General features: G+C 36.7%; 2 protein-coding genes across 3 annotated transcripts; both read left to right on the top strand.

Annotated features, from left to right (window-relative positions):
- Positions 1-1922: 1922 nt before the first annotated feature.
- On the top strand, positions 1923-22631 carry LOC311093369 (CD209 antigen-like protein C). 2 transcript variants are annotated; one of them, XM_084130713.1, is made up of 7 exons: positions 1936-2026; positions 13945-14046; positions 14269-14346; positions 14504-14664; positions 14758-14870; positions 15924-16022; positions 22505-22631. In XM_084130713.1, the coding sequence occupies exons 1-7, from the start codon at positions 1975-1977 to the stop codon at positions 22590-22592; spliced, it is 693 nt and encodes a 230-aa protein (XP_083986839.1). In that variant the 5' UTR covers positions 1936-1974; the 3' UTR covers positions 22593-22631. The 2 variants fall into 2 exon arrangements, with proteins under 2 accessions (XP_083986838.1, XP_083986839.1); XM_084130712.1 differs by lacking the exon at positions 22505-22631 and having other exon boundaries at positions 1923-2026; positions 15924-18790.
- On the top strand, positions 8314-12903 carry LOC311093371 (uncharacterized protein). Its single transcript, XM_084130715.1, has 4 exons — positions 8314-8587; positions 9627-9693; positions 11381-11508; positions 12368-12903. The coding sequence occupies exons 1-4, from the start codon at positions 8574-8576 to the stop codon at positions 12486-12488; spliced, it is 330 nt and encodes a 109-aa protein (XP_083986841.1). The 5' UTR covers positions 8314-8573; the 3' UTR covers positions 12489-12903.
- Positions 22632-23603: the final 972 nt, after the last annotated feature.

Raw genomic sequence — 23603 nt, 5'->3', positions numbered from 1 at the left:
TTTTTTATTTTGTGTCACCATACTTGGTCGTGTAACTACTCGTGTAACTGTATTTAAATAGGGAAAACGTGAAGGTGTTTGGTCGCTTCTAACTTCTGTTTGGATCCTAATGAATGAACTGGGCTAAGCTAAGTGCTATCAAAGTGTCGCCGCGCGCCAGAGCGATTGAGTGCACGCACTGAGACGAGAGAGGTATGTTTCAACTCATCTTAGTTAAGGGAATAACATAGTTTAATATGAAAAAACGATGCAGTGTTCCTTTAAAATAGCATAATAGGGGCAACTCACGCACGAGCAGATCCGTTTCCTCTCTGGAGAAGCGTTCTCCCAGCAAACACAGAACGTTTGCACAACGTACCCAACCTTCCAACAACGTTTTGACAACATGACCAAAAGGTTGCTATAAACGGTTCAGGGCCATTGCTTAAGTTTGTGCTTAGGGTGCCTGACAACCTTTGGACGACATATGTACACATCACTGCCCCGAAGCGTGAAAATCAGCCGTTCTCCTCTCTCCACAGAGAAACACTGGTCAGAGTGACCATCGGGTTCTTGGCCTCCTCCCTGACTAAGGCCCTTCTCCCCCCCTCGCTCAGCTCTAGGAAGAGTCCTGGTGGTTCCAAACTTCTTCCATTTACGGATAATGGAGGCCACTGTGCTCATTGGGACCTTCAATGCTGCAGACATTTTTTACAATCCTGTCTCGAAGGTCTACAGAAAATTTCTTGGTCTTCATGGCTTGCCCTGCGTCTCAATGTCCATTATCCATCAAATAAGTGTGTCCCAAAGCATAGTATGTTGAAAAGAGCATGCCAGAAGTCCTCAGATGGTCTACTATTTGCTGTCGATTTTCGAAGTGTGGATCCGTGCACACTCTAAAAGCTAATATTGCCCACAACCCATTGCGCTTTGGAGGAGGAACTACAAACACGAGTAAAAAGTGTTAACTACAAAACATGGCGGATATGCGCGACCGACTGTGAGAGGATTAGATAAAGGTTTGAGTGACTAATCAAAGTTTAACCTGATGAAAAAAATTTTGTTCATGTTATCCGTGTTATTTATATTTCATCTGCAATAACAATGTGGACTTTTTTATAAAGATCCATTTGGCCATTAACTTTTAAATGCATCATTATGCATTAATATGAGAGTTCTCTGCATGAAAGACCCACGACAGCAGATCAATGTGCTACTGCATTTCTCTCCAATATGGTAGGAAATGAAATTAAATGAAATGTGGAGGATTTTAACTGTGACAAGATGATTGACAGGTCAGTTTACTGTGACAGGATGCGACAGAGAGCAACAGTTAAAGACGCAATTGTATGACGTGAAAGTATGTCCCAAAGCTTGTGTACTCTTTTGCTACACACTCAAAAGTATCTACTTTTTCTTCACAAAAAGAGTACATACTTGTGAGGTGAATTGAGACACAGCAATGGGTGACATGCACTGTTAACTGTGGGACCTTATATAGACAGGTGTGTGACTTTCCAAATCATGTCCAATCAACTGAATTTACCATAGGTGGACTCCAATCAAGTTGTAGAAACATCTCAAGGATGATCAGTGAAACAGGATGCACCTGAGCTCAATTTTGAGTGTCATGGCAAAGGCTGTGTATATTTATGTACATTATTTTTTAATAAATTTGCAGAGATTTCAAACAAACTTCTTTCACATTGTCATTATGGGGTATTGTTTGTAGAATTTTGAGGAAAATAATGAATTTAATCCATTTTGGAATGAGGTTTTAAGCCACATCAGAAACACCATGTATTTGCATGATTCATGTCAAAGTAATTAATATCAAACAATACAATTAGCCTTTTGCAATGCCATATTTGGATGAATAACTTTTCACAGTCATTACTTCCTGTTTATTATAACTTAGGTTGATGCCAAATTGGTTCTTCCTTCCTGAATATAACACACAGGGCTCAGAGTTTGCTGTCGTGCCGGGCTAGTAAAATGGAAATGATTTATGTTAATTATCCAAACAACAAAAGTTCTCATTACATGGGTAAGAATGCATTTATGATTTTTCTGAACATCAGCTATTGTTTTCATTCTGTTCGTACCTAACTGGTGAATAATTAGAATAATATGATTCCTTGAAGCCTGTTAAATTTAAATAAAATATTTGATATATATATATATATATATATATATATATATATATATATATATATATATATATATATATATATATATATATATATAATTTTAAAGTTTTCTCCACTATAATATACCAAAAGAGAACACATTAAAAGAGACATGAGATGGGTGTCTTTTTCTAAACGTTTGCATGTATAATTTTGAATAATCAACAGCTATTGTTTTCATTCAGTTCACTTTTAAATAATTTATAATTAGAATGATATAGTTCCTGAGTACGGGGTTGTTCAACGAATGCCACATTGTAAAATAATGTATTTTGATTTAATGTAACTAAATATAGATGTCACAGTTTTTTCTGATGGCTTAACCACATTTTTTTTGTAACTATTGGCTTTTTGCAAAAATCTCTACACACAAATAAGAAAACACAAGCCATCACATTAATAAGCACACAATGCGCCAACTACACACTGATGGTATGAATAAAAAACACATCTGGCTTTTGCTTTCTCTGTGCACAAGGTAGGCTATGTCAGTTTGAGGTCATACTTTTGTCATAGTTCTGTAAACGTACAGGGATCCATACTTCAAGTATTGGTGTTTATTTACACACATCAAAACAAACAAAAGTGTTTTTTTTCCAAGTCAAAACACAAAATAGTAATTTCACTGAAAAAAAAAAAAAAAAAAAAAAAATCAGTCTACATCGTGTCGTCTCTCTGGGTCCGGCCACAAAATTTCCTCTACATCACATGCAATGTTCTCTAGTCCAAGGCACTGGGGAAAATATCTTCTGGAATGCCGTATCCAGGCCTGACATGATGCCTGGTCAATATCCCCACATACCTCCTCCATTGTCTGTAAAAGGGCTATGTGTTGATGGGGATGATGGTCATAGACCTTCCAGCACCAGGCAGAGAAGAACTCTTCAATTGGATTCAAGAATGGAGAGTATGGGGGGAGGTTGAGTACAGTGAAGAGTGAGTGATCTGTAAGTTGCGCACCAAAGCAGCCCTATGGAAACTAACATTGTCCCATATGATGACGTTTCTGGTCTGCTCTGATCTCTGAACATTAGTGAGCATGTCATGTAAGGAATGTAATAATATGTGCAGTGTTATATGGGCCTAGGGTTGCATGATGGTGAACAACTCCATTTTGACTAAAAGCAGCACACATAGTTATGTTACCACCACGTTGTCCTGGGACATTGATTATGGCACGGTGTCCAATAATGTTCCTGCCACGTCTCCTTGTTTTAGTGAGGTTAAAACCTGCCTCATCCACAAAAAGCAGCTCATGACCCATGGCATCTGCCTCTAGCTCCATCACTCTCTGGACAAGACTAAACAAATGCAGCACAGCAGGCCCATGCACAGCACTACAGTATGCACTTCCAGATTCAGTACCAATGATACTACAGCTTACATGCACATAGTCATATCGCAGTTGTTTTACACGTTCACCGTTTCTTTCAAAAGGGACTCTGTAGATTTGTTTCATTTGGATTCTGTTGTGGGCAAGTACACGACATAATACAGAGATGCTTACATTGTGTATGTTTTGGAAGGTGGTGTCATCCTTAATTATGCGCTGCTGTATTTCTCGTAGCCTTATGGAATTATTTGCAATAACCATATTGACTATATGGGTCTCTTGTTCTGCAGTGAACATTCTTCCTCTGCCCCCAGCATCTGGACGTCTAATTCTGTAAAGTAACAATTTTAGTATTTTTACATGTATGGTATTGTTGTGTTTCTCATTAGAGTATGGCAGTGCTACAAAACTTGCAACACTTGCAAAGTGACTGTACTAACGATTCTCATTTCGAAATTGTCCTTATGATGCTTGTTACAGTGTAGCGGCTCAAGCGCTGAACCCGTTGTCCAGCTTCCCTCAGGGTCATTGGTTGATTACATGGTCCACTATTGTAGCTCTGATGTCATCAGTAATTCTATTTCTTACTCTTCTTACCCTTCCTCTTCCCTCTCCTCGTCCTCCTCTTGCTCTTCCTTGTCCTCTTCCTCTAGCTTCACCTCCTTGTCCTTGTCCTTGTCCTTGTCGTCCTCTCCCTCTTGCTTCTTCACCTCCACGCCCTCTTCCTCGGCCTCCTCTAATTCTCACTTATCTTGCTTCCTCCATTGTACTCCACACGGACAGCTTACCTGTGGCTTATTTATAGTGCTTAGGCTGATTGCAAAGTGAACTAATTATCTAAAACAGTTTTCACCTGTGATAGTGTGCCAGACAGTTGGCAAAATAATAAATAATAGCCATACATGTGTATAGTTTTGCTAGGAATGTGTTGATCATTTGGAAATTGAGTGTAAAGCAGCGAGTTGTGTTTACAGTTCCGCAAAAGAAGTGCTGTGCAGTGGATTGTACCTACAGTTTTGCAAAGTGTGTGTTACAAAATTGCAAACTGAGTGCAAACTCAGTGAGTGGTTTTACTATAAGTATTAAAAGTTTTAGAAATTGTGTTATAAGAATCACGGTTAGGGTTTAAGCATTCAGCAAGTTGAATATTCAAAAAAGCATTGCAGTTTTTTTTTTGTTTTGTTTTTTTCAGATTGCTTGCACAGTTTCTGAAACTATGGCTCCATTTCTTGAAACTCTACACACAAAACCACAAAACATGCACACAACATGAAAAACATCAGACATCTCTTGCAAAAGCAAACAAATAATTCAAAACTATTTTAACTCTTTCAAAAATTGTGTTTTACAAATGATTAGCCACATACACACCAGACTACACACAGATGTGAAAACTGTAAAACTTTTGCTTGCTGCAACGTGATCTCATGAGAATACGTGTGTATTTTTACGTAAAGTGTAGTTCTATCACATGTACATTTACTTACGTTTTATACACACAGAAACGTATAATACTGACGTATTGACAGCACAAAAACGTAAATTATTTACGAATGACCAACTCTACCGACATACAAATTTGTATGTATTCCTATTTATGAATATTACAATCATGGCATTAATGTTTCGACTCTATTGCATTCAATTGTGTAGGCCTACGTTTTCAGTTGCATTTGTTAAATGCAGTTTACTCATTTAAGAAATAATAACATTTCGCTCTGTTCCTGCTTTCTGCTGCAAACTCGTTTCGTCGGATTAGCCTACATGATGTTAAACAAGACTACACTATAAAACCTTAAAAATGCCATCTTTAATCGTTTAACCATTTTGTAATATTTAGTTTATTTACCATGAGACACAAAATGCGTTTTCTCCTACTGAACCATAATACACCGGTCCAAAACACAACATAAATTCACAAAAGACATCAATTTTATTAGCTTGATGTAATCCAAATCTTTATAATCCATAAGTTTGCAAGAAAGAGATCCAAATTCAGCCCTTTATCCAGCGATCTTCATCTCAATTCTCAGCAGCAACCGTAAACTCAAATCCCGCGCTCGTTTATAATACAATTTATTATCTTTATGAGCGCTGTCTCTGTGCTGTGGTGCGGTCGGAAACCAGATTGAAAATTGTCAAAGTATCCATTCGAGCATAATAATTTGTTCAGCTGATTGAAGACAACTTTTTCAATGATCTTGCCTATGAAAGGAAGATTTGAGAATGGTCTATAGTTGCTTATTATGGTCTTATCCAGATTGCTCTTTTTCAGGAGAAGCTTGACAACTGCAGTTTTCAGGGAGTTTGGGAAACTCCCAGAGAGAAGTGAGGCATTTACCACTTCCAGAAGATCTGCCTCTAAACTGTTTAACACACTTTTGAAAAAAGATGTGGGAAGTGTGTCAAGAGCGCAGGTTGATGTTTTAAGGTGCTGTACGGTTTCTTCCAAAATTTTGCCATCAATTTCTTTGAAATCAGACATAGTAACTAATTTCTCAGGTGGTTTGATCTGTCTGACCCCAGCGCAACTCAAGGATGTGCTGGTCACCTTTCTGATATTATTGATTTTCTCAGAGAAGAAAGAAGCAAACTCACTGCACTTGTTGTCTGAGAGCATTTCACTGGGAATCTGGCTTGGGGGGTTTGTCAGTCTCTCTACAGTAGCAAAAAGAGTGCGTGTGTTGTTTAAATTACTGTTTATAATATTTGAGAAGAAAGTCTGTCTAGCTTTGCCTAGTCCCATATTGAAAGCATGAAGGCTGACTTTGTAGATGTTATAATGGACTACAAGTTTAGTCTTCCGCCACATGCGCTCTGCTTTTCTGCATTGTCTTTTCATATTTGCACTGTTGTTGAGTTTCTCCAAGGTGCTTTTTGTCTGCCATTCTTCTCTCTGACTTTAACAGGAGCAATATCATCAATTACACTTTTAACTTTTGAGTTAAAAGAATCAAGGAGAAAATCAACAGAGTCTGCAGATATGCTTGGTGTTAAGGATATAGCCTTCATAAATAGTACACTAGTGTTCTCATTTAAGCATCTCTTCTTGACAGACACAGATCTAGCTTCAATGGCAGGAGAGATCAATATATCAAAGAAAATACAGAAATGATCAGACAGTGCTACATCCTTAATAACAATCGATGAAATGTTTAGACCCTTACTGATAAGTAAATCTAGAGTGTGTCCATGATTGTGTGTGGGTCCATGTACTTGCTGAGTCAGATCAAAAGTTTTTAAAACAGTTTTGATTTCTTTTGCCATATTGTTTCCTGCACTATCTATGTGGATGTTAAAATCTCCAGCAATGACAAAACAGTCAAACTCTGAGGTAATTGTTGATAACAGTTCTGTAAAGTCCTCAGCAAAGGATGGAGAGTATTTTGGAGGCCTGTAAATAATGAAAAGTAAAATGCGTGGAGCACCTTTTAACACAATACCCAGATATTCGAAAGAAGGGTAATTCCCAAATGATATTTGCTTACATTGATAGATATCTTTAAAAAGAGCAGCTAGACCCCCACCTCTCTTAACAGCTCTGCAGACACTCATACAAATAAAGTTAGGAGGGGATGTTTCATTGAGGATTGTTGCACTGCAGCGGTCTTCTAGCCAGGTTTCATTTAGAAACATAAAATCCAGGTTGTTTGTGGTTATTAAGTCGTTGACTAGAAGTTATTTATTTTTAAGTGAGCGAATGTTTAAAAGTGCTAACTTAACAGTCTTACTTTTTGTCCCCACATCAATCTTAGTTTGACGTGTAATAGGCACCAGATTAGTTGGGTTTGCTGTACGGCTATTGAAGGCCTTAGACTTTCTATCTTGTAATAGAACAGCAATAGAGAAAGATACAGGCACACTGGGTTCCCGCTTGTTCTGTAAACATTTGAGAAAGTTACTGTTATCATAGCAGGGACCCGACACATATAACTGAGAGCTGGTATCAGTTGTTTTTGGTTCACCTCAAGCAGATGGAGGAAGGTGTGGGCCCCGGTGTTGTGGCAGAGGCCGAAGAGCTCTCACAGGAGGAGGGGGAGGGCGAGCTGGGCTGTTTAGAGTTTTGCAAAAAGTTTGTTTTTCAATTGCAAACTGAGTTTAAAGCGTATAATGTGCTTGTAGTTTTGCAGACTTGGACTGAAGATTTGGTACATGAGTGAATGTTTTCACTGAGTGAGCCTCAAGTTTCACTTTTAGTGTCTAAGCAATTTGGGGAAAAAACTGTGACTGAGATCACTGAGTCTGAGGTTTTTGTAACTTCCTGCAAATTTCTATTTGTGTTTGGTTCCTATCACACACTGCTTTCTCATTCTCAGTATAAAACACCTGTGTTTTTAGTTGCAGATATTTGTTTTACTAGATATATTCATGCTCTATTGGCATAATGCAGTTCAACAAGGTTGTTTACACCGCGCTCTCTCATCTAGTAGTATGTCGTATTGGTGTTTAAATCTTTGTAATTACTTCAAAAATTCATATGGAGCTCCGCACATGATAGGAAAATAAATGATACACTCTAAAAAATGCTGGGTTATTTTTAAACCCAAATGCTGGGTTGAGCATTTTGACTATGTTGCTGGGTTATTTTCTCCGTAATCAGCTGACAATGACCCAGCATTTGGGTTTGTTTTGGAAATTTTGACCCAGCGCCTCCTCGCGAGTCGCGCGCTTTTGTCCACACTGTTCAAATCACTAGCTACGTCAACAGGAGGACGAGAGGTTCAAGCAGGAGCGAGTGTAAAGGTGAGCAACCCTGTTTTATTACAACTTTCCTAATGTTAAGTAACGTTAGTCAAAGAAGTCAGAAAGTCAACAAGAAGTTATGTTTAAATGAACTATGAATTATTGACGACGTCGACGTCTGTCGAACTAGCGACCGTTATGCTAACGTTAACGTTACGTTACACATAACATTCATTATTTTTACACGGTCTGTAATCAATTATTCCACTTAAAACACGGTCACAATGTCTAAGTACAGTTGTTGGTGTCTGTTTTATCTCCAGAAATGTTGCGGGTTACTTGATTCGGCGGTGTTGGATGGATGTAACGTCACTGGCTAGTGGCTGGATATGCTAAAGAAGCTGTAAGTCTAACGTTACCTATTATTTAACTGTTTTTGTTAGTCATTTTTGAAAGGTAGCTTTACATGAAATATTGAATTATGCGGCAGTAGGTTATGTTCTCTCTGTTTGTGTGTGTGCGCCTTAATTCAATTTGGCTAAGCATTTCTGCAGAAAACAGTGATGTCATCGTCCAGCTCAGTAACGTACAATTCTTATCAAAAACTGTCATTGTTCATTTGAAGTCAGTTCAGTGTTGCTTTAGTTACGTTCAGAAACTATGTAAAGATAATCAAAGTAGTTACTGAAGTACAATTTGGTCTTAAATCGGCTCTGAAAAAAGAGTCGTTCAGTTCAGTTCTCATCTGATATTGTCAGTGCAATTAAATCAATAATATTGTTGAAAATTAAGTGCCCCTAAATAAGCAAGCCAGAGACAACAGTGGCAAGGAACCCACACTCCATCAGGTGACAGAATGGAGAGGAAAAAAAGTTAAAAAACCTTAGGAGGAACCAAGCTTATGTATTAAATAGCCTAATACAATTTATTATTTTGGTTTGTCATGCAATTTGGTTCACAGTCATTAAAATAACTATGATGATCATTGAATCGTGAATGATTTAAAAAAAAAAAACTGCCAGGAAGAATAAACATTAACAACATTTATTTATTATTTTTACTTATCTTGAAACTGCAATCAAATAAGTCAATGGGCGATTGTTATACCGATAGACTAATACATTGGAATGAATAAAAAATATTCTATGAAATGTCTACAGGTAATTTTATAAAATATTTTTTTAATTATCCACAAAATTAACATTTCTTCTGTTTACAGTCTTGTGAAATAACAATAGTTAATTAAGCTGTTAAAATTATTTAGTCTATTTATTTTTTTTTTTTTTTTAATTAAGTAATGATTCATTAAAATTATTTATATATATATATATTTTTTAAATTAACTGGAGCCAGCATAAAAAATAATTTTAAAAACATTGTATAAGACATGATAAATTTGTAAAGATATTACTAATCAGATGTTTCCTCCTTTTCTTTTACAGCAATGGACATTTTTGTTCAACAAATCTCCTCAACTGGAGTCTTGAGTGCCTCATTGAAAAATTGCTGGTAAATATGTGATGAACAATTTTGCATTTCAAATTCTCTTTCTTTGTAGGTAATCTTTTTTTCACAGTTGCATCCAGTGCCAACCCTAACCCTTAAAGGGATAGTTCGCCCAAAAATGATATTTAAGCCATGATTTACTCACCCTCAAGCCGTTCGAGATGCATATCAATCTTTTTTCAGACGAACACATTTTCAGTTATTTTAGAAAATGTCTTAGATCTTTCTGTGGTTATAATGTGAAGCAATGGGGTCCACCTCATTCAAGTCCCAAAATGTGCATGCATCCTTTACACAAGTAATCCATCCGGCTCCAGGGGGACAAACGAAGGCCTTCTGAGGGTAATCCGTGCGGTTTTGTCGTAAAAATATACATATTTAAAACTTTATAAACGAAAATAACTGGCTTCCGGTAGTGGCCGACGCACGTTCACGGAGATGGATGCTGGCGTATGACGTAGGACGTAGCGTAGAAAGCGTCGTGACGTAGAACGAACGTAGAGTTTTGTTTTGCTCTGCTCTCTGGCTGCGCTGTCACGTTCTTTCTATGTCATGTCACTTTCTACGCTACGTCCTACGGATTACTTTTGTGAAGGATGCATGCACATTTTGGGACTTGAATGAGGTGGACCCCATTGCTTCACATTATAACCACTGAAAGATCTAAGACATTTTCTAAAATAACTGAAAATGTGTTCGTCTGAAAAAGATTGACATATGCATCTCGAACGGCTTGAGGGTGAGTAAATCATGGGTTAAATATCATTTTTGGGCGAACTATCCCTTTAAATAAGTTTGCTACACCATTCACAATAAGCTCAAAAACATGAATGGCCAATTTACTTGTCCAAGTACAAGCACATGACAAGACTTAATGTCAAACCATGTAGGGTGAATTTAAATCAGTTATATTGTAGAGTTGGCATAGGGTACCACTTCTGTGCCTAGTCGTTGTCAGTGTAATTTCATAGATAGCCGTGCTTGTTTGCCCCTTTCTTGGTTTAAGGCAGTGGTTCTCAAATATCCTGGGACCCCCATAATTTTGGATGTCTCACCCAATTTAAATTTTGCAGTCTGTACTAATTAGCTGAATCAGGTGTGTTAAATGAGGGAGAGATACAAAATGTGCAGTGGTATGGGGTCCCCAGGACGGGTTTGAGAAGCACTGCTTTAAGGGATAGTTCACCTGAAAAGGAAAATTTACTCACCCTCATGGTATTACAAACCTGAATGATTTTCTGCTCCTGAACACAAAAGAAGATATTTAAAAAAAAAAATGTTGGTAACAAAACAGTTAACAATAGCCATTGACTTTTATAGTACTTTTTTCCTATTATGGAAGTCATTGGCTACCGTCAACTATCTTGTTACTGACATTCTTTAAAAAATCTTTTTGTGTTCAGCAGAAGAAAGAAACTTTAAAAAAATTTCCAAAAAAAGGTTTGGAACAACGTGAGGGTGAGTAAATGAGGCGAGTAAATTTGACATGAGGGTGAGTAAATTTGCATTTTAAGGTGAACTATACCTTTAATAACACAAAATGTTTTCAGATTACCAGAGTACATATTTAACTGTTATATATTTAAGCTAATTTCACTCATTCTAAGTTGACCTTAGTTAGAAATGCACTTTGCTTAATTTAAAAGCTGATGAACGAACAAGTTCTAATTTGCCATTTTTCTATTCTTAGATTCCAAAGGCATACTATCACTTACAATCCTGCCTGTCATTCTTCCCCCGCCTGTGTACAAGATTGGCCACAAAACCTTTCGGCCAACTATTCAAGAGACAAGAACCTCATTCATTGATGTACAACCGGTAAGTAAAACAACAGGGGACAAAAATAGCAGGCTCATTTCTTTACACCTGTTTGTAGGGCTGCACGATAAATCGTTTTATTGCTGCTTGAATCTGACATGCATTTCATTTTCTCACAACTCTTTAAAGGATTAGTTCACCCCAAAATAAAAATTTCCTAATAATTTACTCACCCCAATGTCTTCCAAGATATCCATGTCTTTCTTTCTTCAGTGGAAGAGAAATTAAGTTTTTTGAGGAAAACATTTCAGGATTGTTCTACACAGAATGTACTTTAATGACAACCAACTATCCCAACGTTCAAAGAAGGTTCAAATGTCCATCTCAATGCAGCTTCAGAGTCTCTACACAATCCCAGTCGAGAAATAAGGGTGTTATCTAGCGAAGACATAAGCCATTTGTGGTTTAATAGTTTATAAATGTTTTTTTTTCTTTTTAAATGACCAATCGTTTCGCTCGATAAGACCCTTATTTCTCGACTGGGATTGTGTAGAGACTCTGAAGCTGCATTGAGACGGACATTTGAACCTTCTTTAAACATTGGGATAGTTGGTTGCCATTTAAGTCTATTCTGTGTAGAAACATACTGAAATGTTTTCCTCAAAAAAACTTAATTTCTTTTCCACTGAAAAAAAGAAAGACATGGATATCTTGGATGGCACTGGGGTGAGTAAATGATTAGGAAATTTATATTTTGGGGTGAACTAATTCTTTAAGTTAATTTAAGATGGTATTTAACTAATTTAACTACTCTATTTTAACTACTACTCTAATTTAGTCTACTCTAATCTACTCTTATGAAAACCTAAGACACACTTTTAAATAATTATGTGTCTGATACTGTCTTTCCCTCATTTAGTCTGGAACCAACATGGTGCTTTACCTGGAAAGGCAGAGAGAAGCAAAACCCTTCCCCTTTGTCTTGGAGCTTGGAATGGCTGGACAGATTTTTGGTGAAGGGGAAACTCTGGAAAAGTTGACTCAGTTTTTTTGCTTTTTTTTTTATCATTTTGTGAAGATAATTTTTAGCTAGGCTATTTTACAGTTTATAGGTATAGAGTTTCATGTTTTTATTTTGCTACACAGGACTAAATGATTGCTTATTTAAAATGAATTGCAATGTATGTACTTACTGTTTATACGCAGAGATGTGCCTCCCATTTTTGCTGCACAGGACTAAATGATTGCTTATTTAAGTAAATTACATTGTATGTACTTATGTGTTTTTTATTGTATTCTTTGTGAATAGAATCTTAAGCTGTAGGCTATTTTACAGTTTATAAGTGTAGAGTTTTGAATTTTGAGAATCTTACCATTTTATAATATTTTAACATACCAACATTTTAGCACAAATGATTTTTGTGGGCCTCCGTTTATGTTGCAGATGTCTGTTTTTTTTTTTTTTTTAACATGAATGTATTTATGATTATATTAATTTCCTGGAATAAACACTTTAATTGAATCAATAAACAGTAGTGTTATTATTGTTATTAATATTTTTGTTTTTTTTATTCGTTTTTTTTTAATTATTATTATCTAAAATGAATAACCTGTAGCATGGGGGTTGTTTGACCCAGCACTGATTAAAAACAACCCAGCAGATGGGTTAATGTATAAAAACCCAGCCTGCTGGGTCAAAATAACCCAGCATGTGTTCTGTCCAATATTTACCCAGCGCTGGGTTGCCAAATAACCCATATTGGGTTGTTTTTAACCCAGCATTTTTTAGAGTGTATAAAAAATGAAATAAATGTTTTTTCTCCAAAACACATTGGGAACAATTATTTGCCCCCTTTTATTAAATACTTTTTGCAACCTCCTTTTTCCAAGATAACAGCTCTGAGTCTTCTCCTATAATGCCTGATGAGTTTGGAGAACACCTGACAAGAGATCAGAAACCATTCCTCCATACAGAATCTCTCCAGATCCTGCAGATTCCCATCTGACCATAGAACCCGTCCCGTTTGAGGTTCCAGTAGTGTCAGTTACTTTTCAAATGTTCTATGGTCATATGAAACAAAACAAAAAAGAGCTTTTTGGCAGCAAACACTTAAGATGGGTTTGGTTCATACAGGGATAAAAAAGTACCCATGTGTAAAATTAAAGACTCTGCTGTATCTTTAATGCTGTGGGCCTCATTTTCTGCCGAGGTCCTGGACATCTTGTTCAGATACATTGCATCATGGATTCGTTCAAATCAATTGCAGACTGAGTTTAAAGCGTATAATGTGCTTGTAGTTTTGCAGACTTGGACTGAAGATTCAGTACACGAGTGAATGATTTCACTGAGTGAGCCTCAAGTTGTCAAACTGTATATGTTAAAATGATCTGTGAATGTTTTCAAGCCAAACTATTCTGCCAATTAAATTAAATAATCAACGTTGAACAATTGAATCACGCTGGAATTCAGTCATCACATTTGATTTCTAATCACAGGGAATCAAGTTACTTCCTCAAAGCGGACTAAAGTTCTTCTGATCGTCCTCGGTGTCTCTCTTGTTTTGGCTCTTGGAGGTCTGAGTGTTCTGGGGATCATGTGTGAGTATAATTCTTGCTCTATTTGATCTTTGCTCTGATGAAAACAGACACATTTAAGGCAGTTATACACTTATACAAGAGTTATGGTACAGCTTATTGATTGATTTCCTGTGGGTTGCAATTGTTAACACGACAGATATAAAGCTGCTAAAAAAAATTAAAAATACCCAGAGGCACCAGCGGGCTTTTATAGACTAAAACAACCTCTCATTTGTTTATTAGTGTCTTCTGCATCAGACTCTGAGAGAGAGCTCTTAGACAAGTACCAGAGAGTTAAAAACTGCCTCTCTTCTTGCACTGGTGAGTGGGTTAACCTACTTTCAAGCTGTTTCACTCTTTCTCTACATGGGGTTGCTGCTTTCTTTGGTCAGTGGTCTGTATTCTGTATTTATTTCCTGTACTGTTAAAGGCAGAGATTGCTTCGTTTAAACATGATTTTCATAATTCACTGCTTCAGAATTCCTAACTCCATCTTGTAAGCCCTGCGAGGAGGGTTGGACACCACGTCGTGGAAAGTGTTATTTCTTCTCCTCTGTAAAGCAGACGTGGTTTGAGAGCCGTGATTCATGTGTAGCATCAGAAGCTCATCTGGTCACCATAAACAACACAGAAGTTCAGGTGAGATAGAAATAATACATATAATAGAAGATTAAACAACCTTGATCCTGTTTGAACAACTGCAATAAGACAAAAGTAAATGTTCTCCACTAGGATTTTCTGGTGTCTAAAATTAACGAGACACACTGGATTGGTCTTAATGATCTGGAGGTTGAGGGACACTGGGTTTGGATGAACAACCAAACGCTCAGGAAAACACAGTTGAAGTAAGCACTTTCTTTGTCTTCAATCGATCAGTGATGTAAAGTGAGATCCAGAAGTCTAGATAACACTGCAATTTTAGTTTTCATTTTCCAATTAATCCTCAAAATAAAATACAAAAATTACATAACTTATAACATAGAAATGAAGAAATATGTCAGATTTTTAGGTCACTATTCAACTCCTTTGTTCAGACAGTCAGATGAAGCTCTTTGGAACATCTGAAATCCTGCTGGAGAACTTGATCATCTGGTTTAGTTCATGTACAGTAGCCACTGGTGTAGTGCAGGGTATACGCAGGTACACCCACTTCTAAATCCCCTCTGATGTGCGTGTGAAAACACCCACCCAGTAAAGACAGTGATGCAGTGATCCCTTGAATAGTTGTCCAATTTTCATATGTGGATGGCCTAAGGAATAGTCACTCAAAATTCATAATTATTTAGTATTAATAAAAAATAAAAAGCCAGTATTAATTGCAAAAACTACACCTTTTCTTTGGCTAATATTAATTTCATAATGATCCTCTCTCCGTGAAGTCAAGCAGCAAAAGTTAAGTGATAATGTGCAAATACTACTGGCCCATTTTGGGGTGAACTAATATGCAAGACTAGTCTTACATGTCACTTTTTATAAGTTCATCCTTTGCTGGGATGCTTAAAAAAATATTGGGGGCAAAAATGAAGAGTATACCCACTTCTCCAGGCACCACTACATCACTGACAGTAGCTCCAGTTCTGCTGTTATTAAATCACAAGAGACACGAACCAAAAGACTTTCTCGCATTCATGTTAGTTTTTCAATTCAACTTTTCACTCAAATTGCTAAGCTGATAATATCATTTGTAATTAAAATTTTGTATCAAATTAGAAAAATAAAAGCATTTTCACTGGTGGTGTCAGAATTTTGGACCCCACTTTATGTTGCATTAGCTTGTGTTTCAATGTAATTCGTTTAACTTATACTTAATATCTGTGAAAAAAGAACTTTGAGAACTGAGAAAACTGCATCTGTACATCTGATTGAAAATCTGCTACTGCCGTTTCCTGCTTCTGAAGGTTCTGGTTCAAAAAGGAATCTGAGGAATATGAACCTGATAACTGGAGTGGAGATGATGCTTCTGGAGAAGACTGTGCTTGTCTGGGATATGAGAATATGTACGTGTATTTAAACTACTGGTTTGATGCTTCTTGTGAATACAAGAAAAAGTATATCTGTGAGAAGACATTTTCATTCACCTTCACTGATGACAACTAAAAGATGCCTATCATTACAGCTTTTCTCAATAGCTCAGACATATTTCTCAAAACTATTAACACAATCTCAGTGGTCTAAGCCACAAACTCTTATTACAAAATCAAGCTCTCTAGTCAAAATTATTAAATCCTCAAAGCCACAAAGAACACAGATGTGCTGAAAACTGACCGTATTCACTGCTTTCCTCTCTCGCCTCCACCTTTTTGTACTTCTTCTCTTCCTCTGATTTGAGCACTTTCTGTTTGGATCCAAATTCAAAAAAACTCATCTGTATTTTGTATTGTTAAAATGTCTGGGCTCAGGTTTGGTTTGCAGGAATAGTGTTTATAGTTTTGTGAAACTCTTTATTTTGAAAAATTGTATCATGGTTTATGATGTTTGGCTAATAAAACATATTTTAGTGTCCAAACAATTGCGGAAAGCTATTGCTATAATAATAACTAATGCTATTTCCATAGTAAACAGCACCAGACTATATAGTCTATTAAATGTTTAGACTCGTTGTATTCAATGTTATATTCCAATAAATGACTTATTAACTAACAAGACATTTAAGATCATAATACATAAACTCATTAGGTCTGTTGTCACATGGTCATTCTTCCTGTTCTCCACAAGAGGGCACTATTACAACACCATAACAACTTACAAACTGCAGGAAACTTTTGTGAATCCAGAATACCAGAAATGTGATTTATCTACATGTATGTCAGAGTAATTATATACGGTTATTCTAATGGCCACGAGTTTAATGCATTAATAAGCCTGTCTGATCTTAGCAGCCAGAAATGGATATTATTAATAAATAAAATAAGCTTTCCTGTAGCTCAAACAGTAGAGTGTTGGTGCTTGCAACACCAAGGTCATGGGTTCGATTCCCAGGGAAAGCAAGAACTGTAGAGAATGTAAATGTGTACCTTGAAATGCAATGTAAGTCGCTTTGGATAAAAGCGTCTGCCAAATGCATAAATGTAAATGTAATATGATCATGGATGGGTTTAAAAGACGTGTGATAAGATGGATAAAAATGTTTTCTATATTATTTTATGTTCATATTTTTCACTTCATTTGAATGCTGCATCATGCTGAGTATTATATAATATTAGTATTATATAGGCCTAATATAATAGTATAATATAGTTTATATAGTTTAATATAGTATAATATAGATTAATATAATAATTTCTTAATTCCACACGTTTTTGCCATTATATATAATATTTTGTGGAGCTGGTATGATAGAATAACAGAAACAGATGATCTATGCCCTTGTTATTTCGTTGACCACTATGTAACATAAAAAAACCCCAATTACTTTTAAATCATGCAAAATGATGCTAGCCTTGTTACCCTTATTTGACTGTTGAACATGACACATTATCAACCTTCTGGGGCTCGAGCCCATGCCCTTTTTCAAAATTAATCAAAAGTGCCCCTCTCAAACAAATATCAATGATAATATTGTGGTCAATAAATCAAATGCATTTGTTTATAATTAACATGACAATGTGTACATAACTAAAGTAGCCTATCCTAAATTCATGTTTATTTAGTTTATTTACGTATATGTCAGTCTGAGGTGTCGTTGCCAAAGCGTTGCTATTAGCTAGCTCACTTGCTGGTGTCTTGCTTTGGATTTGACTGAAGGGGTCAGTTTCTGTTTTCGAGGGTCTAAAACTCTGGAGTAGTGTGTGGACGACAGGCGTAACCGTTGCAAAAGTTATGCGTTTTATAATGAAAATGTACATGTGTAAACGAGGCTATTCCAGTCTGTTCGGGAACCGATGCTCTTGAGCAAAATATGGTTCTTTCAGTGATATGGCTCGACAGCAGGAAAAAAATAAAACTGTCTTTAAAAAAAAAAAAAAAAAAAAAAAAAGTTCTGCTGCTTTATGTTTTTTTGGAACATGTGATATTTTTTTTCAGGATTCATTGATGAATAAAAAGTAATAAAAGACCAGCATTTAATTAAAGTCTTTACTATCACTTTTTATCAATTTAACACATCCTTGCTGAATAAAAGTATTAATTAAAAAAAGAAGAAAAAAGAAAATTACTGACCCCAAATTTTTGAACAGTATTGTATATTTGTACAAAAAATTTCTATTTTAAATAAATGCTGTTTTTTTGTTGTTTTTTTATTTTAAATTGTAGTAATATTAATATTTATTATTAAAAAGAAAATCAGTAAATTTGATCAACAAAATAAATGCATGAACAAAATTTAAACTACTGTCCATGTTTTTGCTGTAGTGTTCCAACCCATCCCACCTGAGGCATTTTGTACACTTAATGTTAATAAGTAGATTTCAATACAACTTTCATTTGTACTGTAGCAGTTAAATGTGGGGAAATTGCATCAAAATTTGATACATACACACATACAACACCCCACCACCAGACTTGATATAGAGTCTAAATTTAACGCATTGTGTTGAGTGTTTGATTCAATTAAAATGCTAATTAATTAATCAGGACCAGTGACGTGCGGTCTGGGTAGGCAAACTAGGCACTGCCTACCCTGCCAAAATTCAAAAATAAAAATGTTTATTAAATAATAAACTTGTATTTGTATTTTTACTGTTTATTCTTGTGATTTATATATGCAATATGTGTGTTATTCCAATTATTTAGACGTTATGATGACAAATGTAGCAGTTACGCATAATCAAATAAAAAACAAATCGTAGAATAAGCAGTGTTTTTACTGTCCATTCATTGCGCACTTCGATCCTGTATTCTTTTAGCCTAGAAATCTAGACGCACCCTAGCGGCAGCAAAATGTATTTTGCAGCCAGGTGGGTCTAGACACTCTCAATAGACCTTCTAGCTGCAAAAACCTAAATTGGGTCAGGCCAATCACGTCGCTTATAGAGTAGGCGGGGCGGGCTTAACATATGACGACAGAGTTGCGACGGTTTCCTGCCTGCGACTTGAAAACAAAGAATGACGGCTGCTGGAGAACAGTCTTTCGAATCGGCTTTGTCCGCGACTCTGGAGTACTTGGAGTTAAGTTTTTCTTTGAGAAAAGAGCAAAGAACGGCACTTAAGTCATTCTTTAAAAAAGGAAGATGTGTTCGTCGTTCTGCCGGCCAGATATGGCAAAAGTTGAATGAATCTAAACATCTTGATGTAGTCTGGCTTGCCAGGCTAGTATTCTTTAACATGTACGGCAAAAAGCACAAATCTGCTGTGCCTTTGGACGTAAATATGGTATGCCAGTAACATCTCCGTAACATATCAGACATGGACCAATTAAAATCGAGATATTACTGGACATTTGCGCAGCTAACGTCATTAACGTTACACCACAGCTAGCCTACATGCCTAATCCTCGCACCAAATTCAAAGTCAAAATGACAGCACTGGCCGTCATCACAGAGTTAAAAATTTTAAATTGAGAGCCAGAGACTTTGCAAACTGAAGGCCCGTAAAGACGAGTTTTACAAAGCTGTGATCGACGTCTTCACGAGGAAAGAGCGGCGGATGAATTTTATGTAGGCTTCAAATAATCTACCGATTGGTGAGTCAAAAACGATTTTGGGCTTAATATTGAATTGATAAATGTGGTTGAATTAATGCAAGCCATTTGCCTTCATATTCAATTGAGCAGTTTGTGATTTTACTTTTACTTTTGGCCGCTGTGCAACAATAAGGATTAAGAATGGTTGCATTCTGATGCTGGAGTGGACATTAACTACCAGTGTTATTTGAGAATATAATTAATTAATTATATTGAGAATTTTATAAATATTTTTTGTATATTTTTTTTTCCTATTATTCTATTTTTATTATTTTTGTGTCTTGTCGCTGTCATTCTGGTTGTGCTGTATAAGCTTTTGTCACCAAAACGAATTCCTCGTATGAGTAAACATACATGGCAATAAAGCTCTTTCTGAAGTATTATGTCCATAAAGCTTACAGAACACAAGTTAAAGTTTAAAGAAACACTCCACCATTTGAAATAGGGCTTATTCACCTTCTTTCCTACATTTAGATAGGTGGGCAAATGGAATCCTTTGTTGCCAGCATGTCCTGAGTAAAAGTGATAAAAACAAAAAAAACTGGTCCTGCGACTTATAGTCAGGTGCGACTTATATATCAAAATTAATTCAGACTGAGATGAAAACATTACCGTCTACAGCCGCGAGAGGGCGCTCTATGGCGGAGTTGTTCAGAAGCCACACCCAAGGATGAAGAAAATTCAATGGATTCAGTGATGTGGAATGAGATCGCGGGAGCTTGGTGAAATTGTTTACTGGTAACTTGCTTGTTGGACTCGCTGGCTTATGTTAATTTAGCCTATTCAGCCTCCCAGGTATATGTTCTTTATGCTATTGTGTAGCTGAATAACTGTTAATGTGTTGCGTTAACATACCGGATACCCAGGGGTTAAAGTGGGCCGGAACGGTCCGGAACTGCGTTCCGGCACGTCAGATAAATTAATAAATAAATAGATTCATTAATATCAATGATAGAGCGATGGTAGGCTTTGTTTAAAAAAAATGTTGCGTGTGCACTCTCAAATTGCAGCCAGCCTGGTGCTTCTGATCTGAAGGAGTCTTTACGCATCAAGTAATATCACCCCCTGGCGGGCCGCCCCGCCTTCACAAACACGCTTCCCGAATCCCGACGTGTGTTATGTTCTCAGTCACGGTTCTCCTGTCTGATTTGAGGGCATCGCCGGTTCAACGCAAGTCTTTGTGTTTACAGTTGCTGTTCTAGCCATAGCTAGTGGATGTTGCAGTGGAGTTAAAAGTCTAAGGTGAAGTAATGTCAAATTTCCATAATTTAGACAGGGCAACCAACACAAGTTAAAGAAAGAGCAAGGCTCCGAGTTAAGACTATTATTTGCAGGGCGGTATCTCTGTTCATCTGCTAGTCAATGAGGAATTCACCAAGGATATTTTCGTAAACAAAAACTGAAACTAAGACTTAAACTATTGGTCAAAAAAAAAAAAAAAAATCGTAAACTGGAATTAAAAAAAAAAAAATCACAATAGCCTAAATGAAAAACGAAACGAAACTAACAACAGTTACTGAAATAAAATATTAATTAGCAAAAATTATTATTTTTTCGTTATTAATAAGCTCTTTACTGTGGCGGAAAATCTGGCCTGTGGCTGTTTAGGGAAATGCCTGTTCGCGCGTGAAGTTGCTGAGGCGATTAACCGCTCAATGAAGGACCGTAACCTTGAACACATCGCTAACGTTAATCCTAAGCGGCTGATCGATCATAAAGGATGCGTCTGTGGCAGTGAAATGGGAAATAACACAGGTTATGAGACAGAAGGTGAACTTAAACTTGAGCGCTGCATTTTTAGTATCTTGTGCGAGACGCGGGTGCAACAGCAAAACAAGTCCGTCAAGCACAAAAAAACTTTATTGTAGCCTACTACTACTGTATGATTGAGATGTCATATTTTCACGAAGGTTGACAGGCTGAAATGTGCTGTTATTATCTTTGTTTTTACAAAACATTGCTAATATCATCCATGTGGAGACATTTCCCCACAATGTAGAGGATACCAGGACAACACACACACACACACACACACACACACACACACACACGCACGCATACACAAACAGACAGACACACACAATTTCATCTTTACTATGAATTAGTTTGTCTGAAATTTTCATCGTTTTTACTTGTATACTTTTAAGTTGCTTTTTTTTTTTTTTTGTTCAATCTCAAACCATTATTTTATTTTTATTATTAAGATGTCTGCACAAGAGTTAACTAATCTGTGCAAAAATTAAACTTTGATGAAATTAAATGTCTTGCTTTGGTCTTCACTGGAAGTGTTCTGTTTGCTCTGCTAAACTATAATTACTAATAAAATAATATAATTACTAAAACTGAAAATAAACTGAAAACTGAAATAAAAACGAATTTAAAAATGCAAAACTATCACAACCTTGTGACAAACGTAAGGTAACTGCAAGGTAGTTGGCTAGCACTCCAGCTTGTCACTATTGAAAGAGACAAAAATGTCCTTGAATAGTAATTACACAGAATAAGGCAGTCTGTGTTTATTAGTCATGTTTAATCAATCAAAGTGTTTCAATCTCCTGTTTATTCAGTCACAGCCATAGACTGTAAAAAAATGGTCACAGCCATTGTATGATGCCCATAGCTTATTTCCTGCAATGACCTGCATTATCTTCTTCTGCGACAAGGCATATGTGGAGTTTCTGCGCCAGAGCACCCTCTGGCTTTCAAACGGAGCATTTACTACTGATCACAGAGCCATACTGCACTGACAAGCTGCGCATAAAATAATTGCAGCCTTTGTCAAATCGCGTGCATTGTAATTGCGATTAATCGTGCAGCCCTATTGGTAATGTTAATGTCTTCATAACTTGATTCTTATAGATGGAGGAGGATGAAAATAAGAGAGGATGCAAACAAAGGATCACTGATTATTTCCAAGGGTAAGGATTGGTCTGGAAATGCTACCTAAACAGAACAGGAAGAAAATTACCCTGAAGGACTAGCTGATAGCCTAAGTCATTGTTTTTAGATTTTATTTTTAAATCAGGCAATGGATAGCCTATGAAGTGTACCAAGCATTGTTGTTATGTGATGTTTTGATATGGAATTGGACAATAAATATTTTAATGTTTTAATATAACTTTAGTCTTAAGTGTTATTTAGTGGCCATGCAATGTGAATGGACAGTTCCAGCCAGTCCAGGCCATGGAACTGGGTAATTTGCGCTGTGATGTACTATAAAAATGACTTCTTTGGCCTGATACAGAGCAGATTGCGTTCTCCATTTTTACTGTTGCAGTCATCATGATTTAAGCTGAAGTGACTCTTAGTACCACTTTTCAAATTCCATATTTTCACCATGATTAGGGGAATGAAAGCTGCCCAGGTCATAGCTCAGGGAAACATCAGTAGTAGCATCGCAGCCCAATATCAGCACCTCAGCCCAGCTCAGTCCAGCATCAGCACCACTGCACAGCTCAGCAGCAACCCAGCGGCAGCCAAGCCCAGCCCTGCCCAGCCAAGCAGTAGCAGTAGTAGGACAGCACAACCCAGCAGTAGCAGCACAGCACAACTTCAGCAGCCCAGCCTTGCCCAGCAGTAGTAGCACAGCACAGGCCCATAACAGCATAGCCCAAAGCAGCATCAACACCACAGCCCAAAACAGTACCAGTAGCCTAGCCCAAAGCAATAGCTTAGAACAGAATTTGCCAGATTGTTGGGGAATTTTTCAATATGAATATTTCAAACAAGCATACCCATTTATCTATGTCTCTAACAAGAAGTTAGGGTGTTCTGTATGCAAAAGTGCCACATCACTTGGTGTTTACAGACAAGGATCTCAAAGGTACACTTTTTCCAGTGAATGGCAAAACTGTAAAATTTCCCCATATGGAAGAACAAAAACCAAACAAATGACATCACTGCGAAAGAAAATACATGAACACAAGTCATCGCAAAGTCACATACAGGCCGTTGCAAT

Source organism: Abramis brama (assembly GCF_963993115.1).
Source record: "Abramis brama genome assembly, chromosome: 12".
Lineage (NCBI taxonomy): Eukaryota > Metazoa > Chordata > Actinopteri > Cypriniformes > Leuciscidae > Abramis > Abramis brama.
This window is presented reverse-complemented; position numbering and strand designations above follow the sequence as displayed.

What these genes read in the sequence shown, in the direction of transcription:
- LOC311093369 (XM_084130712.1), top strand. Translation starts at nt 1,975, where the DNA reads ATGGAAATGATTTATGTTAATTATCCAAACAACAAAAGTTCTCATTAC. An exon ending in CTGCCTCTCTTCTTGCACTG is followed by an intron (nt 14,347 to 14,503) that starts GTGAGTGGGTTA and finishes TCACTGCTTCAG; the next exon opens with AATTCCTAACTCCATCTTGT. An exon ending in CTCAGGAAAACACAGTTGAA is followed by an intron (nt 14,871 to 15,923) that starts GTAAGCACTTTC and finishes CTGCTTCTGAAG; the next exon opens with GTTCTGGTTCAAAAAGGAAT.
- LOC311093371 (XM_084130715.1), top strand. An exon ending in GCCTCATTGAAAAATTGCTG is followed by an intron (nt 9,694 to 11,380) that starts GTAAATATGTGA and finishes TTCTATTCTTAG; the next exon opens with ATTCCAAAGGCATACTATCA. An exon ending in CATTCATTGATGTACAACCG is followed by an intron (nt 11,509 to 12,367) that starts GTAAGTAAAACA and finishes TCCCTCATTTAG; the next exon opens with TCTGGAACCAACATGGTGCT.